Genomic DNA, 15261 nt, shown 5'->3' with positions numbered 1-15261 from the left:
TTAAATCTTGCTTGTACCCAGTGCCTGTGTTCACAAAATCTGCCTGGGACATCTGACCTTCTCAGGAGCACACCAAAACCAGCCAAGGGATACAGAGGAAAAGAGAAAAGAATAAAGAGGATAGGACAGGACAAACAAACCTTGCTGCTCCAAGGCACACATTTGCTAACCTACATGCCAGTAACTCCAGTCAAGCACCTGAGTTATTCCCAAATAACTGCCACTAAATAAGTACATTCCTGCAGTCTGAGGAGGATGTAGGAACTCAAATTCTGCAAAAGAAAAGCCCAACGACCCTGTTTCTGAGGGCAGAAGGCAGCTGCACAAAGACCCATAATCACTCCAGGAATCTGTTCTCCCATGTCCCTTCTTACCCAGCCTCACAGGGTGACACAGGACAGGCTAGGCTGGCACCACACAGCAAGACTCCAGCTCACACTGCCCCACAGCCACACATCCCCAAACCAGGAGATTCCTAGCACAAGGCACGCTGACAGGAGAATAATGTATCACTCTTCTTCCAAAACAAGGTTCCTCCAACTCTTTTTCACCCCTGAAACTGCTCGAGGCCAGGCTGGATGAGGCTTGGAGCAACCTGGTCTGGTGGAAGATGTCCCTGCCCGGGGCAGGGGTTGGAAGGAGATGAGCTTTACGGTTCCTTCCAACCCAAACCACCCTGTGATTCCCTCCTCAGGCACACCCCTCTACACCAAGGCCATGCCAGCCTTCCCTTTTCCACCCCACAGGCTTGTACCACGCTATGCCAGAAAGTGCTCAAGTATTTAAGAGTCCTCAAGATTGTCCCGAAAGGGTGTGGAGTGTCCCCCACTGGAGATATTCCAGACCCGTCTGGACGCAATCCTGTCCCATTGCTCTGGGACGAACCCGTCTGAGCAGGGAGGTTTGACCAGATGACCCTCTGTGGTCCCTTCCAGCCTGACCCATCCTGGGATTCTGTTTCACAAACACTGTAAGGATGTCTCAAAAAGCTCTGCCATATCCCGAGCTGACCTCCCCGGTTTGCAGCCCCACGGTCCCAACCAAGCCTCCCCACAAACCACCACCTCTCGAGCCCAGGCCGAGCCCTCTCCAAGCCCCGTTCCCCTCCAAGGCTCCCCGGCCCGAGTCAAACAGCCTGCCGAGCCTTCCCCCTGTCGGACTGCCCCCACACTGCCCGCTTTCCCCGTGCCTCACCTTCATCTCCCGCTCGGGGATCACGTCCATGTCGTCCCCCATGGCGGCCCCGCGGCCGCGGTCCCGCCGCCCGCGCCCCGCCGGGAGAGCCCCGCGCCGCTTCCGCTTCCGGCGGGGCCGCTCTGGCCGCGGCTCTCGCTGCTCCGGGTCCTCCCACCGGGTCCTCCCCTCAACAGCTGCGCTTAATAAACCTTCTTTGCACAGAGTCAGTTAGATTGGAAAATATCTCCGAAACCAACCTGCGACCGAACACCACCTTGTCAACCAGCCCACAGCACTGAGCGCCACGTCGGGTCGTTCCTTGAACATCCCCAGGGACGGTGATTCCACCACTCCCCGGGCAGCCCGTGCCCATGTGTAATCACCATTCCTGTGAAGAAATCCCTCGCAATGTCCAACCTAAACCTCCCTTGGCGCAGCTTAAGGCTGTGTGCTCTCGCGCTGATTTTTCCACAGGGGACCCAGCCCGCTGATACCGGGGATGGGCTCTGGCTGTCCCTGCCATGGTGCAGCCTGGCGAGCGCCTGCTCCACCCCGGCCACCAGCCCTTGCTGAGGGGCTTCGATGCTTTTCCCGTGTTTTTCCAGTGTGGCCTCAGGTCTAAGGAATCACAGAAACTCCCGTGTTGGAAGGGACGCTCAAGGATCGTTAAACTGAACACGAGGGAAACACGAGAATCCCATCCTGTCCCCGAGGGCCATGTCCAAACACTCCTGGAGCTCTGGCAGCCTTGGGGCTGTGCCCATTCCTTGGGGAGCCTGGGCAGTGCCCAGCACCATCTGGGGGAAGAACCTTGTCCTAATTCCAACCTAACCCTACCCTGACATAGTTCCATGCCTTTCCCTCAGGTAAAGTCCTGCTCCCTTGGCATGGGCTGCAGTGGGTCAGCCCCAGTACAGCCCCACTGTGGGGTGGCTGAGCTGCAAACACAGAAGCTCCATGAGCTGGAGCAGCCTTATTGTGCTCCAGGACCACACAAAAGCAGAATCTGGGGGCTTGATCACACCAGGTCCTTGTTTTCTTTACTTGTTCAAGTTTTGAGAGGTTCAGCTCCCACCCAGACAGAATGCCAGCACTCAGCGTTATGGGGACACTTTGAGGAAGGGCTGTTTCCAGCTCTAGCAGGTCATTCTCTTTTCCAGGACCAAAAAGGACAAGGATTTCCACAGAGACAAGCAGTGATGGCTTTGGGCAGTGACCTGAACAGCAGCAAACCACCTCCAAGTTTCCCTTGTGTAATATGCTTCCTTTATTTTCTAACTGAGCAACAGCTTCAACACACAGCCAAGAAAAGCAGGTGCATTCCCAGAGGCTAGCAGGCACAGAAAGCAGACATGGGGCTGTGATCTCAGGGAAATTCTGTCCTTTTGAGAAACACATGGAAAAAGTGCACCCAGCCATTCCCCAGGAAACCTGGTCTCTCCTTTTGATAATTCATATCAGACAAGAATCTGGGGCAAAAAACTCCAAATCTCCTTCAAGAGAAGCATTGCAAGTGTCTGCTCTCAATAAACAAGTTATTCCTTAAAACAAGCACTGGCACCTGCTCTTTTTCAGTAAGTCAGAAAAAAGTGCAAACTTTCAGGAGGTGGCCTCTGCATTTCATCGCACAAACTCCATGGCTTTCAGTCAGTTATTACAGATAAAGATCAGATGAAGACAGTCCAGACCTATCTCCAGGATCTGTTTAAGGGTTTATATTAACAGACTTGGAAACCAGCTCCCTTAATCTGCAACCAATCATATGGACCAAGTTTCAGAAGAGATAACAATAAACACTGACACACTCTGTGGCTTCAAAAGATTTATTTTCAGTCCTTGAAGTAGACTGGTGCTGCTTTTGCTCATAATTTTTTTCTCTGTTACAGTTTTGGTTTTCACACAAACAGTAGTGAGAATGTTTTTGTTGGTTTTTAAAAAATTATTTAAAAGTGCAGCCTTTGGCAGGAACAATCAGCCTAGTAGAGTTAATCATCTGTATTGCCTTTAAAAAATGTACTTACTAACCCATGATTTTAAAAAAGTTAAAAGCTGTCAAGAACATTTAAGAAAAGAGTAGGGAAAGGGCAAAGAGCAAACACCTGGATTCTAGAAACCATGTATGGAACAATAATCACCACAGTACCCAGAATGTGGATAGCACAGTCCCAGCTCATATTCCATACTCACAGCCCCTCTTATTTTGCAGATTTGAGGGTTTATCCATCAGGGAAATGGATAGTCCCAGGGGACCAGGCTGAAACATATACAGGGAGGTCTGCAAAACTCAGAGGGACAGAGCAGCTGCCTGAGGACAGATCCTCGTCTGCAACTGGTCTGGCTGGGCTCAGTTTGATCACAGCTTCCTTTCACCCGGAGGTTTCACTTGCCCCAGGCATCCTGTGGGGCTGCAAAGGCACCACAGCTTGTTTCTGGACTCCATGGATGGGACAATCACCTGTCCAGAGGTTACACTCCTGGTCGGACCCAAGTCACGATTTACAGGAAGGGGGTCCCCAAGGTGGCTTTAACCATCCTCACTTGCAGTGGCTGGTGTTGGACCACGAGATCTGCCCACAGGATGATCCCCAGAGCAGACAGAGGCTGTCCCTGCAGGCAGCTGTGCCCACTCCAATGGGCTGTGCAGGCAGATCTCTGTGTACAAGCACATTCCCACATTCCCCCTATGATCAGACAGACGTGGGATTGCATTTTGGGGAGGTCAGGAAGGGAAGAACTAAGTCCAAAGTAGGAACAGGAGGATGGAGCAGAGAAGGCACTTATTTCTTTGCACCCATGAAGCAGCTCTCAGGGGCTTTGTCTGTGTCTGGCAGCTATGACCATTAGGAACCTGTCCTGACAAGCACAGCTCTGAATCCATATGCTGGGAACAAAGTAGCTCCTCGTCTGAGAAATGCAGGAAGGGCAGAGGAAAGACTAAAATCACAGGATATTTTTTGTTCGTTTCGGTCTCACATTACACTTGGTGCTACAACTTCTGTCTAACAGATCAAATTGGCTAAGGGATGCAGCAGAAAGACACAAGCTGGGGGTCTCCAGCTTCCCTTGCTGTTCCTCTAAGGCAGGTTAGTTGAAAACTAGGACTGTGCACAGTAAAGAGTAACAAAGCACAGGTAACCTCTGTTACACACCAGCAAAGCAAACAGTGCCCATTTTACAGCCTGTCCTCTTCAAGGGAGGCTGGATATGTCTCTCTCTGGAGGTGGACCAGAAGGTTTTGGGTTGCTTTCATTGGCTTTTCCTTCAAACATCATGACCCTGCAAAACACAACAGATATTGCCTATTTAGAAAAAAGCAAATGCATATTTATCCATCATTGGGGGTGGCATTCTCTGCTGAAAAAGAGCATCTGGCTCCTCTACAAAGAGCACTCGATATTTAACAAAGCAGGGAAAGCCAACAGAGGGCAGTGCTGCCAGGCTGGCTTTTCCTGCAGCTACCAGGAGTGAGTTCCCAAAGTCTCTGCCGGTTTTCCTCTCCGAGCCCAGAGGATTAGCACATTTTATTTAGCCAGCCACTTCCGAAATCCCCTGGGCACACACTGCATGCCAAGTGTCCGTGATGCGTAAAATCAAATACCACTCCTGGCCCACCTTGCACATAACCACACAGCAGAACATTCAGAAGCCATCACCGAGCAAGCAACAGCAATTACAGCCAGGGGAGAGAGCAAAAACAAGGAGCAAAGGCACTGGCTGTAGGAATCTCAAGCATTTTGCAACCACTAGCACTGTCTTCCTCCCTGAGGACTGCAGCTACGCTGGGAATGCCAGCTGCCTCGATGGATCAAAGGGCTGTACTGCTCTTAGGACGAGTTTTACATTTCTGCTCCTGCTCTACAGGGTCCAGCAGACAATGGGGTGTCTGTTAGCAAGAGAAGGGACCTGTTTGTGAAAGCTGCTGCAGATGGGAGGAGGGATGGAAGATATGGGACAGGCTGCCGGCTCAGTCTGGTTCTGTGGAGAAAAAGGAGGAGCAGGGATGTCAGAAGTCTATGTCTGCTTGGAAGAGGAGCATCACAACAGAGACCCAGCACACAGTGGGGAGAATCTGCCAGCAAACATGTCCCAGGCTTAGAGAAACCACGTGAGAGGTGGGTGCAAGATTCTTCCTCCCAACCTGCCTGGAAAGCTGGCTGTGTTTCTAAAGCTGCCTTCAAAAAGGGGAAAGGAGGATGGAGAGGATCAGCTCCTATTCATGGCCGTTTCAGACACAAAAGCAGGGCCAGCCTCTGAGCTGTGAAAGGAAATGCCAGGCTTCAATGGGATGGAGATGGAGCCAAGCAAGTGTTTGGAAGCCGTTTGTTAGAGCAGCACTTTCAGACCCCCATTGAGAGGGCAGAGGGGGCCGTGGGAGGCTAGTGCTGGCAGCCTGTACCACAGAAAACCTCTCCCAGCACGAGCCAGCTGTTTGAAGCATGTGTCCCATCTCCATCCACTGCCCATCCCTCCAAGATCAGGCAGGGATGGAACATCCTGTGGGAAACAGGAGCCAGCACTACTGGTACTGGCAGGACCGTCATTCACTCAAGTCCTGCCACCATCCACAGGGGAAGTCTGTGTCCCCAAAGCCAGCAGGATCCTCAGGGAAGAGACGGGAAGAAGCCCTGCAGTGCTGAATGCCTGCACACCCTCGGGAAAGGAGGGGGATGGCTCCCATGGAGCACGTGGGAGGAAGCCTGTGCTAACACACAGCAGGCAGCTCTGCTGGGAGCACCGGCCACTGCTCAGCCTTGACATGGCCTTATACACCCTCTCATGGCACCCTGCCACCTCCCCTGCACAAGGATCCTTGTCTCCCTCCATGAGCACTGAGTGTGCACAGCTCCAGCTCCCCCAGACGGAACAGCTTGTGCTTCCCAGCTTCCCAACAGAGCAGCTCAGGTGCTGCTGCCCTCCCCGGCTCCATCCCGGGACACTCACAGCTTCAGCACAGCAGAGCGTTTCCCAAGCATCACGTTGACAAAGTCCTGGTACGAGATGGTGTCGCTGACCCCTCCAGTCACCTCAGAGATCATCCTCTTCAGTTCTAGGTGCGTCTTCGGAGCCCCCAGCTTCTCCATCATCCTTTTGACAGACATCAAATCTACAAGAGCAAGGCAATGGCTGCTGTCAAGGGGTGACCCCACTGAGCAGAGACCAATGAATTCCCACCTGAGACCACCTCACCCATGGCCTCTGTGGCTGACAGCATTAAGCTGTTGCCAAAAGCCACAAGAAGTCTTCCAGTACAGCTCCCTGACACTTTGCCCAGTACAGAGCATCACTTTCCAGTTGTGCAGCTCAAGATAAAAGTACTACACACTCAGGGAAAAGTGACAACTCTCCAAGTGCTCCAGAGACACATGGGGACAGTGCTCTCTAGCTCAGATTGTGGTGCCAAGAGTCACAAGGATGGGGAGGAGGGAAGCAACACCGGGATTAAAGCTGGAGACAAACAAGCTGTGGGGAGCAGACGCCCCTGCCCATCGCCACAGGCTATTTCCTGCCATTGCACTGCTGCCTGCTGAGACCTGTGGGCCCATTCCCTCCCGGAAGATCTGAGTCAGGCCTCTTCCAGCTCCCCACAGGCTTCACTTCTGCTGGAAGATTTGTGGAGGAGGGGAACGAGGCAGCCGCCTCCTGGAAGGGCACAGCACACAAGTGGTTACACTTCAGTGTCAGCTGCAGGCCTGCAGGAGGCTGGAACTTTACGTAACTGGTGCTTTCTGGACCCAAAGCAGGGCTGCTCAGCTGAGCCAGACTCACACCCAAGTCCTTTGCTCCCCTCCTTGCAAAGCTAAGAGCTTCTCTGCACCAGAAGAGCTCGTAGATTTATACAGCTCCTGCCTCAAGCCAAGCAAGCCCTAGGATTGTCCAAGTCCTGCAGCTCTCCAGCTCTGAATTCCCAGCTTTGCAGCAGAGGATTGAGAAGACGACCTCAGTGGAGAAAGAGGGAGAAGAAAAAAAAAACTTTTAGAGCAGAAAGAAGTAGAGGAGATAAACAGAACTTCAGGAGAAGAGTACTGAGAAGAGCTCAGATCTTGAAATAGGCAAGGAGAGACTGAAGAAGCTGAGAGGCAGGGGCTGGAGAGCCAAGGCTGCCAATCAAGATCCAAGCAAGGCTGGACATAGGAAAAAGCCACAAGTTTTCCTCCTCAACACCACGAATGCAGAGGGAAGCAGCAGATTCAGCAGCAGACAGGCTGTGGCTCTTCCAGCCCAGCATCCCTCAGAGTCACTCACCAATCTCGCCTTGGTTGTTTAGGTCAAACTCCATGTATTTCTCTGCAAGAGACACAGAATTCAGTTAGCAGGACTCTAGAGCAGAGTGGTGTGCAGGGCTTTGAAGCACTGCCTGCTTACAGCCCTGAAATAAAGCATTTGGGGAGAAGATTGATATACTGCTGAATGCAAAGTTCAGAGGGGGAGACCATCTTGTGGCCTGGTTTTAGCACCCTTATCTCAACTCTAGGGCTCTAGAGTTAAGTGCTCTGTAATTGTGGCTGCTTTTCATTTAAGCTGAAGGAAAACACTGGCATGAGAACAAGGTATCAGCTGGCTATGAACAGCGTTAAAAGGTTTTCAGCCAGAAAAACAAAGCTCTGGAACAGCCTCCCAGAAGGAGTAGCAAGGAAAACAAACCCCCGAGCACTCCTGAGATGAAGCTTGATCGGATTAGAAGGGGGATTAAATGACGCAGTTGCCTGCAATAACGAGGGACAGACTCCACCGTGCTCCCATCGCTCTGCTCACTCCCAGAGCAGCACCTGCCAGGAGAGATGCTCAAGGACCACATCAAGAGGGCAAAGCCAAGAACATGCCTGGGCACTGTGATGCTGGAGCAGGTTGTTTGCTCTTCCAGCCTGCCGTCAAACACCGCTGACTTGAGCAACTCCAGCATTGTCAGGGAGAGGCAGAGCCTGCTCCAAAAGGTCAGGTTAGCTTTGCAGGACAAAACCTCACATGCTGTAACAGGCAGAGCACTGATTTGAGTTAGAAAATTCAGGAATTCAGTCCTGTACGGTTTTTGCCCTTTGAAGTGGCACACCTGAGCCTCCTACACAGCCCCCACCCCTTGCTAGCTGTTCCCCATTTAGACTTTAAGCTCTTCAGGCAAGGATTTGTCAGTCTTACAGACCATACAGCTCCCAGCGCTGCAGGGGCCCCCCATCACCTCAGCTCTACTAAATGGAAAGAGCAAGATGCCTGCTGGCACCATCCATCCATGCTGAGATGGAGAAATCACCCTGCAGTGAGCACTCACAGCCTTGGAGGACTCAAATTAACCAAGCTCTTCCAGGCTGCTCCTTTGCCCCAGGAAGGAAAATGGAAAAGACCTTTTGCCTCTGCTCCAGGGACACCAGAAAGCATATGAGCATGAACAGAGAAGTGGCAGGCTAATTTAAGCAGTCAAAGGCAAGAGTGGTTATTTCACACATCCGAGTCTTCCCAGGACCTGTGCTTCCAAAGGAAATTGTTGGGCTAATTGGACTGATGGGCAGGAGGCAAAGGAAAGGCTTGGCATGTCCTCACCTGGGTCTCAGCCCATGGATCACTGCTGCCATGAGCTGACCAGGACAGACCTATGGAAATACCATGTACAAAGCTGTTCATGCTTCAGGCAGGAGTCAGTGTCTCCCTTCAAGCATCAAACAACCAATCTTAGAAGAGATCAGGGCTGTAACACACATATTTAGGGGTCAGAGTGATGCTTGATGTGGCACTGCCTCTCCCCACACTCTGCCTCATCAGAATGACCTTGTGTATTTTAACTGCAACCTCCCTCACCAGGATCAGGCACCCCTGCACATGCCTGGGGCACAAACCCTGCTCTGCCATGGCCATGCCCAGCACATGTTTTCTTCTGAGCTGACACTTGGCCAACAGTGCAGAGAACAGAGGCAGCTTTACATCAGCCTCAGCTCACATATTCATGTTTCCCTCCCACCCCAGCAGTGGGGATAGAGTGGGGCAAAACCCACGCATGGTTCCTCCCTCACAAATACATTTACACAAACACTGCATGGGGGGCTCTGTCTTTGCCTCCCCCAGGCTGGGAGGGGGGTGAGGAAGTAGGAAGGACAGCAGAGAAGAAATATTCCCCCCATTATCACACAATGAGCCAATTGTTGGGGGAGCTGGAGGAGGCCTTGGAGAGAGGGACAGGCCACGGAGACAAACTCACGAGGCAGCAGGAAGAGATGCCAAAGGCTCTCGTTACAGGGAATTCTGTGCCTGTGACCTACAGTTGCAATGTTTGAAGAGCCCCAATTGTGATGGGAAAAAATAATGCGGGGCTGCAGCCAAAAGCCAAAGCTACACAAAAGGCAACACAAAGAGATTGGGGAGCACAGGAGGCTCCTCTGTGCCCAGCAGTGTAAGGCATCACAAAACGCCAGCCAGCTTCTTTCTTGCTGGATTGCAAAGCCAAAATTCAAAGGGAAATAGCAGACAATATCTGAAATGGAAGCAAGGTCAGGTTTTATTTGGTTAGAGCCAGGCTGAGCACAAGCCTCGAGGCAGCGTGACGCAGGCTTGTTTTCTCAACTGCCTTCAGCCACTGCTTGGAAAGAAAGTGGGTTCACCAGAATAACCCTGCCAGATCTTGTCCTGTAACCAGTCTGGGGACAAGCTCCAGAGGACTCCAGGCTTTTGAGCTGTTTCTCTATCCCCTGTCCCAGCAAAAGACCCAAACCTAAGCCCTAGATCTGCTGACCCACTGGAGTCAGGCTTTGGCCACAACTAGACATATCAGTGCTGTTCCCTCTCGTGTCAAGGGGCTGGGAAAGGACTAAAGAAACTTTTGGAGAGAGGAAGTCCCCAACTCCTCCACAAAGCAGCTGACACTTCTGCTTTGTGGAATGAGGCCCTCTTACTAACTGAAAAAAAAAGTCCAGCTATTGCATGGTCCATTATGCCAGTTAGCTTGCTGGGTAACCAGACAGAAACCATCCTCCTTTGCTGCTCCCCAGGGTTTTGCCCACACAGCAGGTTTTGCAGTAACAGCAGCTGCCAGGCAGGATGTCTGTAGGGTGACATGTCCCTGCCCTGCAAGTGGGAGAAGCACAAAGGTTTGTGTGGAAAACACCTCTCCTGAGAGTTTCACCAAGTTCCACAAGCAAGAGGGAAGGCATCCATCCCAGCTCAGTCACTTGTATTTGGCAGAGAATCTCAGGTTGGTGAGATACAAGTGCTAAGGAAAATAATCTGGTTCAGAGCAGTTACACTCAAAAGACAGGGAAACCCTGCAGTTCTCACCTTTGAAAACTGCCAACTTCTCCTCCAGGTCTTTTTCATTACTGAACTTTGGGTCACAGAGAAACTCCTAAAACAGAAAAAAAAATATCCTGAGGGTTAAAGATGGAAGGGAGGAAACACCCTAGAGAGCATCACCAAAGGCAGAAGACTCACACAATTCCCAGAGTCAGAGCTGAGCAACACCACCAGAAGACTTGAAAATGGGCTGAATCCCTCCACACTTTGTCATTAACATTCCTGTGCAAGGGGAATCCCTCTGATGTCTCAGATCTCCCACTGGCAGCTTGAGGGAGCACTGGGCCCCACCTGCCTTTGGAACAAGTGCATGAAACAGGAGTGTTCTTGCTCGCCCAAGGTTTCAGCTCCCCATATCTCTGCTTAAGCACACTTAGCATGTGGATTGGGCACTTGTTTCCAGCAAGGGCTCCTAGTCCTTGCAAAAAGCACTCTTATCTCAGATTTCAAACTCTTAGATAAACTCAGAGGGCTTGCAAATAGAGCTGGCAAAGTTTGCAGAATGTCATATGCCCAAGAGGATGGGTATTTTGGTCTCAGGAATTCTCTCATACCAAATATCCATTTTCTCCCTCTACCCTGCTCAGGCTGGAAAGGAAACCCTGGATCACTTCTGGTCACTTGTCCTTAGCCCCACCTCAAAAACGTTCAGATACCCAAGAGAACAGACCACAGCTTGCACAGCCAGCTCTTCTGCTGTGCCCTGCCAGCAACACTCCCCACAGCTGTGAGCAGCAGGGTCTTGCCCCTGTCCCTGCCCTCCCACACCATCCAGCTCCAGCCCAGCACAGCTTAATGACTTGATCTGTGTTCAGCAACAACACCACATTCTTCAGTGTAGAAATCATTAACATCTGCACAGCTTATGCATGGCCTGTCCAGGACAAACCCCTCGAGGGGTTAGTGGATGGAGGGCTGAGGCTGTTCCCTACTCTGGGAATGTGTTCCTCACCACTGCTCTTGGGGAAGGCAGGAGTGGGTCACCAAGAGTCTTGTGTGCTGATCACTGCTGGTCATCCTAATCCTGCTCCTGTGCTCTGGGTCCCACACACCTGGAGCTGCTCCCTCCTTCCTCACTGGGACAGGGGAGCTTGGACTGCTCAGGGAGTCCTCAAACCTTCACTGCCAGTTAACCACTGCTATGACAAGTCTTCTACCTACAGCTGAACTGGGGTTTTGTAGGAGGCTCACTAGGACAGAAGTGACTGCCACCCCCTCCTCCCACCCCAGAAACTCCACATGGGACACCAGAGACCATGGCCACCAAAACAGTGTTTGGTTTCCCTCATCACCATGGTCACCAACTCAAATTGAGAGCTGTGATGAAAAGCAACATTCCCGGTTCCTTCTTTTGCTTTCCTTTGCTAACTCAGTTGCATTTAGCTCAGTTATTTCTACCCAGGGGTATCTTTTACCCACACAAAGGGCCCAATTCAGCTTTAAGACCTGGGCTCAGGCAGCAGCAGGAGTCACCAGAGACCAGAGTAGTGTTACCCGCTGCCATCACCACTGAATAGCCTCTGGAGAAAGCAGACATCACTGAAAACCAAAACAGGGCCAACACACCTCCTGGCCACCAGGTCACAGCTTCATTCCTGCCCTGCAGGAGCAGCAAGCAGCTTCCACCTCCCAGCAGGACAGAGGGCAGCCAGAAGCAGCACAGAAATGGTGAAGACTGCAGGGAATGCATCCATACATGATGGCTGAGGTACACATGCCCAGGAGCCCACCAGCCCCTGGCAGCATGGTACAAGAGCAGCACAGATGACACTGCACACAGGATTAGGACTCAGTTCTGTTGTGTTTCAACTGGACGGGGGCTGGAGAGCCCACCAGCACCACAGCTCTGCTCCAGGTGCAAGGAAGCACCAAGGGGCTGTATTTGAAAGGCATTCCACTCTCCACATTGTGTGTGAGCTGGGCTGTGACTGCGATAAGGAAAACACTCACAATGGCACACAGGAATTCAGTCCCCAGGGCCTGTGACTCAATCTCAGAGTGGCTGAAGTTCCTCCTAGAGCCCTTTGCTAAAGTTCCCATTTTAAGGGGCATGTTCTATTAATAAGAACTGCTTTAAAAGCCTCTCCCCCGCTCCTGCCCTGAACAGCCTTTCTTGAGCTGTTGAGAGACTTTTCTAAGCCAATAAACTCAGCCAGACAAGTCCCAGCTACCTGCAAGACAACCTGAACAAAGCCAGATCTATCCCTGCTCCCAAAAAAAGGTGACTCCAACTGGCAGGCCAAGCTCTCCCTGGGATGTTTAAGCACTGAATGCCAGCCACCCTGCCTGCAGGGCTGGGCAGGGCTGAGGGATGCTCGTGCCTCCCTGGATGGGAGCAGAAGGCACCTGCTCTCTAACAGGCTGAATTCTTCCCCGCAGCCCAGAGCATTAGAGGGTAAAACAAGGTTGAAACTAATCTGTGCTGGATTAGAGCTGCCACCTTGATGCACGAGGCTGGACAATGTGATTGTGTTGCCCGAAAAGAGGAGAAAAACCAAGAGGGGAGCCTGGAGGAGTCTTTCAGGCTGGAAGAGAGAAGTCAGTGCTAGGACTCAGCTATCCTTCAGCAGCACACGTGCACTCAGTGTACTGCCTGCCAGACCCGGATCCCAGTGAGAGCTCTGGGGTAGAAACCAGCCAGGAAAACAGGGCTGGAGGGAGCTAAGTGTTAGGATGAGACAATGAGATTAAGCCTGATAGGAATTTGGCCTGATAGGTTTTATTAGGAGCACTTGACTGTTTTACAACCTTAGGGCTCTTCAGTGCTGGGGAAATCCCCTCCCTGGCTCCAGCCACAGTATCAGCCCAAGTTTCTGTATCAGCTGCTTGTCAGGGAGGTGTGAGGCTGTTTGCTGCACTCCCCCATTGCCACATCGAGCTGGCAAAGCACAGCAGCGTGGGGGTTGCTGCCCAGAGCACGATGGCTTCTGAGAATCCATGCGCATCTGCCACCCGTGCTCTCTGCAGCTTGGCTTTGAGTTGCTCAAACCCCACCTCGTAGTGCTGAGCCAGCACACAGGGCAGCAAGGATGCAAACAAGCAGCTCTGTCAGTGGGAAGTCACGTAGCTTGTTTCATTTTTGTCCTCCAAACCTCAGCCAAAGGAAAGGCCAGAAGTGATGTCAGCTTAGGGGAGAGATAGGAACCTGTCCCCTGCGTGGGAGCAGCCCCAAGGCCTGGGACACAGCAGTGGCACACCAGCAGCATCCCAGCTGCAGCACAGCTTCCCAGACTCAGTCCTACAGCTCCTACCAGCTTAAGGACTGTGTATCCACCTTGCGTCTGTATGATGCTGGAGGACAGCTGTGGAGAAGCAGAAACTGCAGCAGTAGGTACAACACAGTCCCTTCATCCTCAGCCTAAGGGCCAACACCACCTTGGCTAGGAGAGATAGACCCAGCTACACACCTTGGTGCAGGGTGTGCTGTGCCTGCCTTTCAGCAGCAGGTTACAAAGGCTCCTTTTTAGCCAAGTGCTCTTATTCTACACCTTATGCCATGACACCTCTTCTTCCACTCTTATTCCATAGCACATCCTAATTTCTACTTAATTGAGTAATTTCTAATGACTTAATTCCCTCTCCAGTGACCTAAACTTCACCTCTACTGTCTCAGTAGTGGAGCATGCTGTCTGGTGGAGCATATTGCCACTTTTCATAGCTTAGCCAGTGTGAGGGCAGGGTGAGCCCATCTTCTCCGGGCTCTCATCTTGTACAGTGATTTAATTTCTGCACTTGTAACACCAAGGTGCCACTGACTAAAGGAGCACCTAGAAATGCTAGAAATCCCAGCGCTGTTTGCTTCAAGGTCAAAACATTCTTTTCACCCTCAGAACGGCTCTTAGCTGGGAGGGATGCCAGCAGAACTGCCCCCACAACCATGCCAAGCAAGGGACAGGGTAAGCCTGAAGCTCAGGGAAGAGGACCTTGCCTGACCCTGGCATGAAGGGCACGAAGCCCAGTGCACTTTGCACTAATCCAGGAGGTGCCATTCCCCCTGCCCAAGGCTTGTGGGACGTTCAACCATCCTGGGCAACACATTCACCCGCTGTAATGAAAAGCTAGGAAGGCTGGAGTCATCTCTGAGCAGCAGAAACTTCTCATTCCGGGAAGAAAAAGTTGAAGCGCTCGATATAGCAGAGGGGAGGTTGAAGCCCTCCAGAACAATAGCCCCCATTCTTGCTGGAGCACGTTCCCAAAGGGAATTTCATACCAGCCAGCCCCCGAGCGCCCACCAGCCCGCTCGGACCCACCGATGTGCGATGCACGGGGAGGAGAGCGCCGCCGGAGAGGGCACTACCAGCAGCGGAGGGGATAGAGAGCGATCCCCGCCGAAACCGCGCTTCCTCCTCCGGCCGGATCCCCTCTCCAAGGGGGTTTGGGCAGAGGAATCGGCAGCTCCTCCTGCACCCACCGCCCCTCTCCTCCTCCTCCTCCTGCCCCGCCCGCCCCCGCCGCAGCCCCCTCCCCACGGGGTGGGCTCGGGGGGCGGCCGCAGCCCCACCTTGTTGATCTCGTCCAGCCGCCCGTCCTGCGGAGCCCTCCGCAGCCCCCCGCCGCTCGGCCGGCGCGGAGCCGCCATCGCACCGAGCCTCCCCGCGCCCGCCGCCGCCTTAAATAGGGGCGGGAAGGGCCGGGCCGGGCCCTCCGCCCCCCGCCCTTAACCCATTCCCCGCCTGGCGCCGGCAGCGGGCGGCTGGCGGAGCTGGCATCGCCCCGCGCCGGGAGGGCAGCGCGGTGCCCGCGGTGGGCTCCGGGTGCCCGAGCACGGGGGGAGGCACCGCTGCCTCTGGGTTTCCCGCAGGAGGGAGGGGA

At 52.8% G+C, this 15261-nt stretch overlaps 2 protein-coding genes across 3 annotated transcripts in view; both read right to left on the bottom strand.

Annotated features, from left to right (window-relative positions):
- Positions 1 to 1304, bottom strand: part of NUP214 (nucleoporin 214) — a 39521-nt gene extending 38217 nt beyond the window's left edge. For both annotated transcript variants that reach the window (XM_063409212.1, XM_063409213.1), the window contains exon 1: positions 1195 to 1304. In XM_063409212.1, the coding sequence (XP_063265282.1) occupies positions 1195 to 1236 (42 nt within the window). In that variant the 5' untranslated portion in view covers positions 1237 to 1304. The remainder of the gene's footprint in view (positions 1 to 1194) is intronic.
- Positions 1305 to 3113: 1809 nt separating this feature from the next.
- On the bottom strand, positions 3114 to 15107 carry AIF1L (allograft inflammatory factor 1 like). Its single transcript, XM_063409460.1, has 5 exons — positions 14951 to 15107; positions 10435 to 10501; positions 7420 to 7461; positions 6118 to 6280; positions 3114 to 4452 (listed from the first exon to the last, which is right to left on the bottom strand). Exons 1-5 carry the CDS (start codon positions 15026 to 15028, stop codon positions 4365 to 4367), a joined length of 438 nt encoding a protein of 145 aa, XP_063265530.1. The 5' UTR covers positions 15029 to 15107; the 3' UTR covers positions 3114 to 4364.
- Positions 15108 to 15261: the final 154 nt, after the last annotated feature.

The sequence above is a fragment of the Prinia subflava genome, chromosome 12 (assembly GCF_021018805.1).
Source record: "Prinia subflava isolate CZ2003 ecotype Zambia chromosome 12, Cam_Psub_1.2, whole genome shotgun sequence".
In the NCBI taxonomy this organism is placed as follows: domain Eukaryota; kingdom Metazoa; phylum Chordata; class Aves; order Passeriformes; family Cisticolidae; genus Prinia; species Prinia subflava.
Note: the sequence above shows the minus strand (reverse complement) of the source record. Positions and strands in the feature narration are given on the sequence as shown.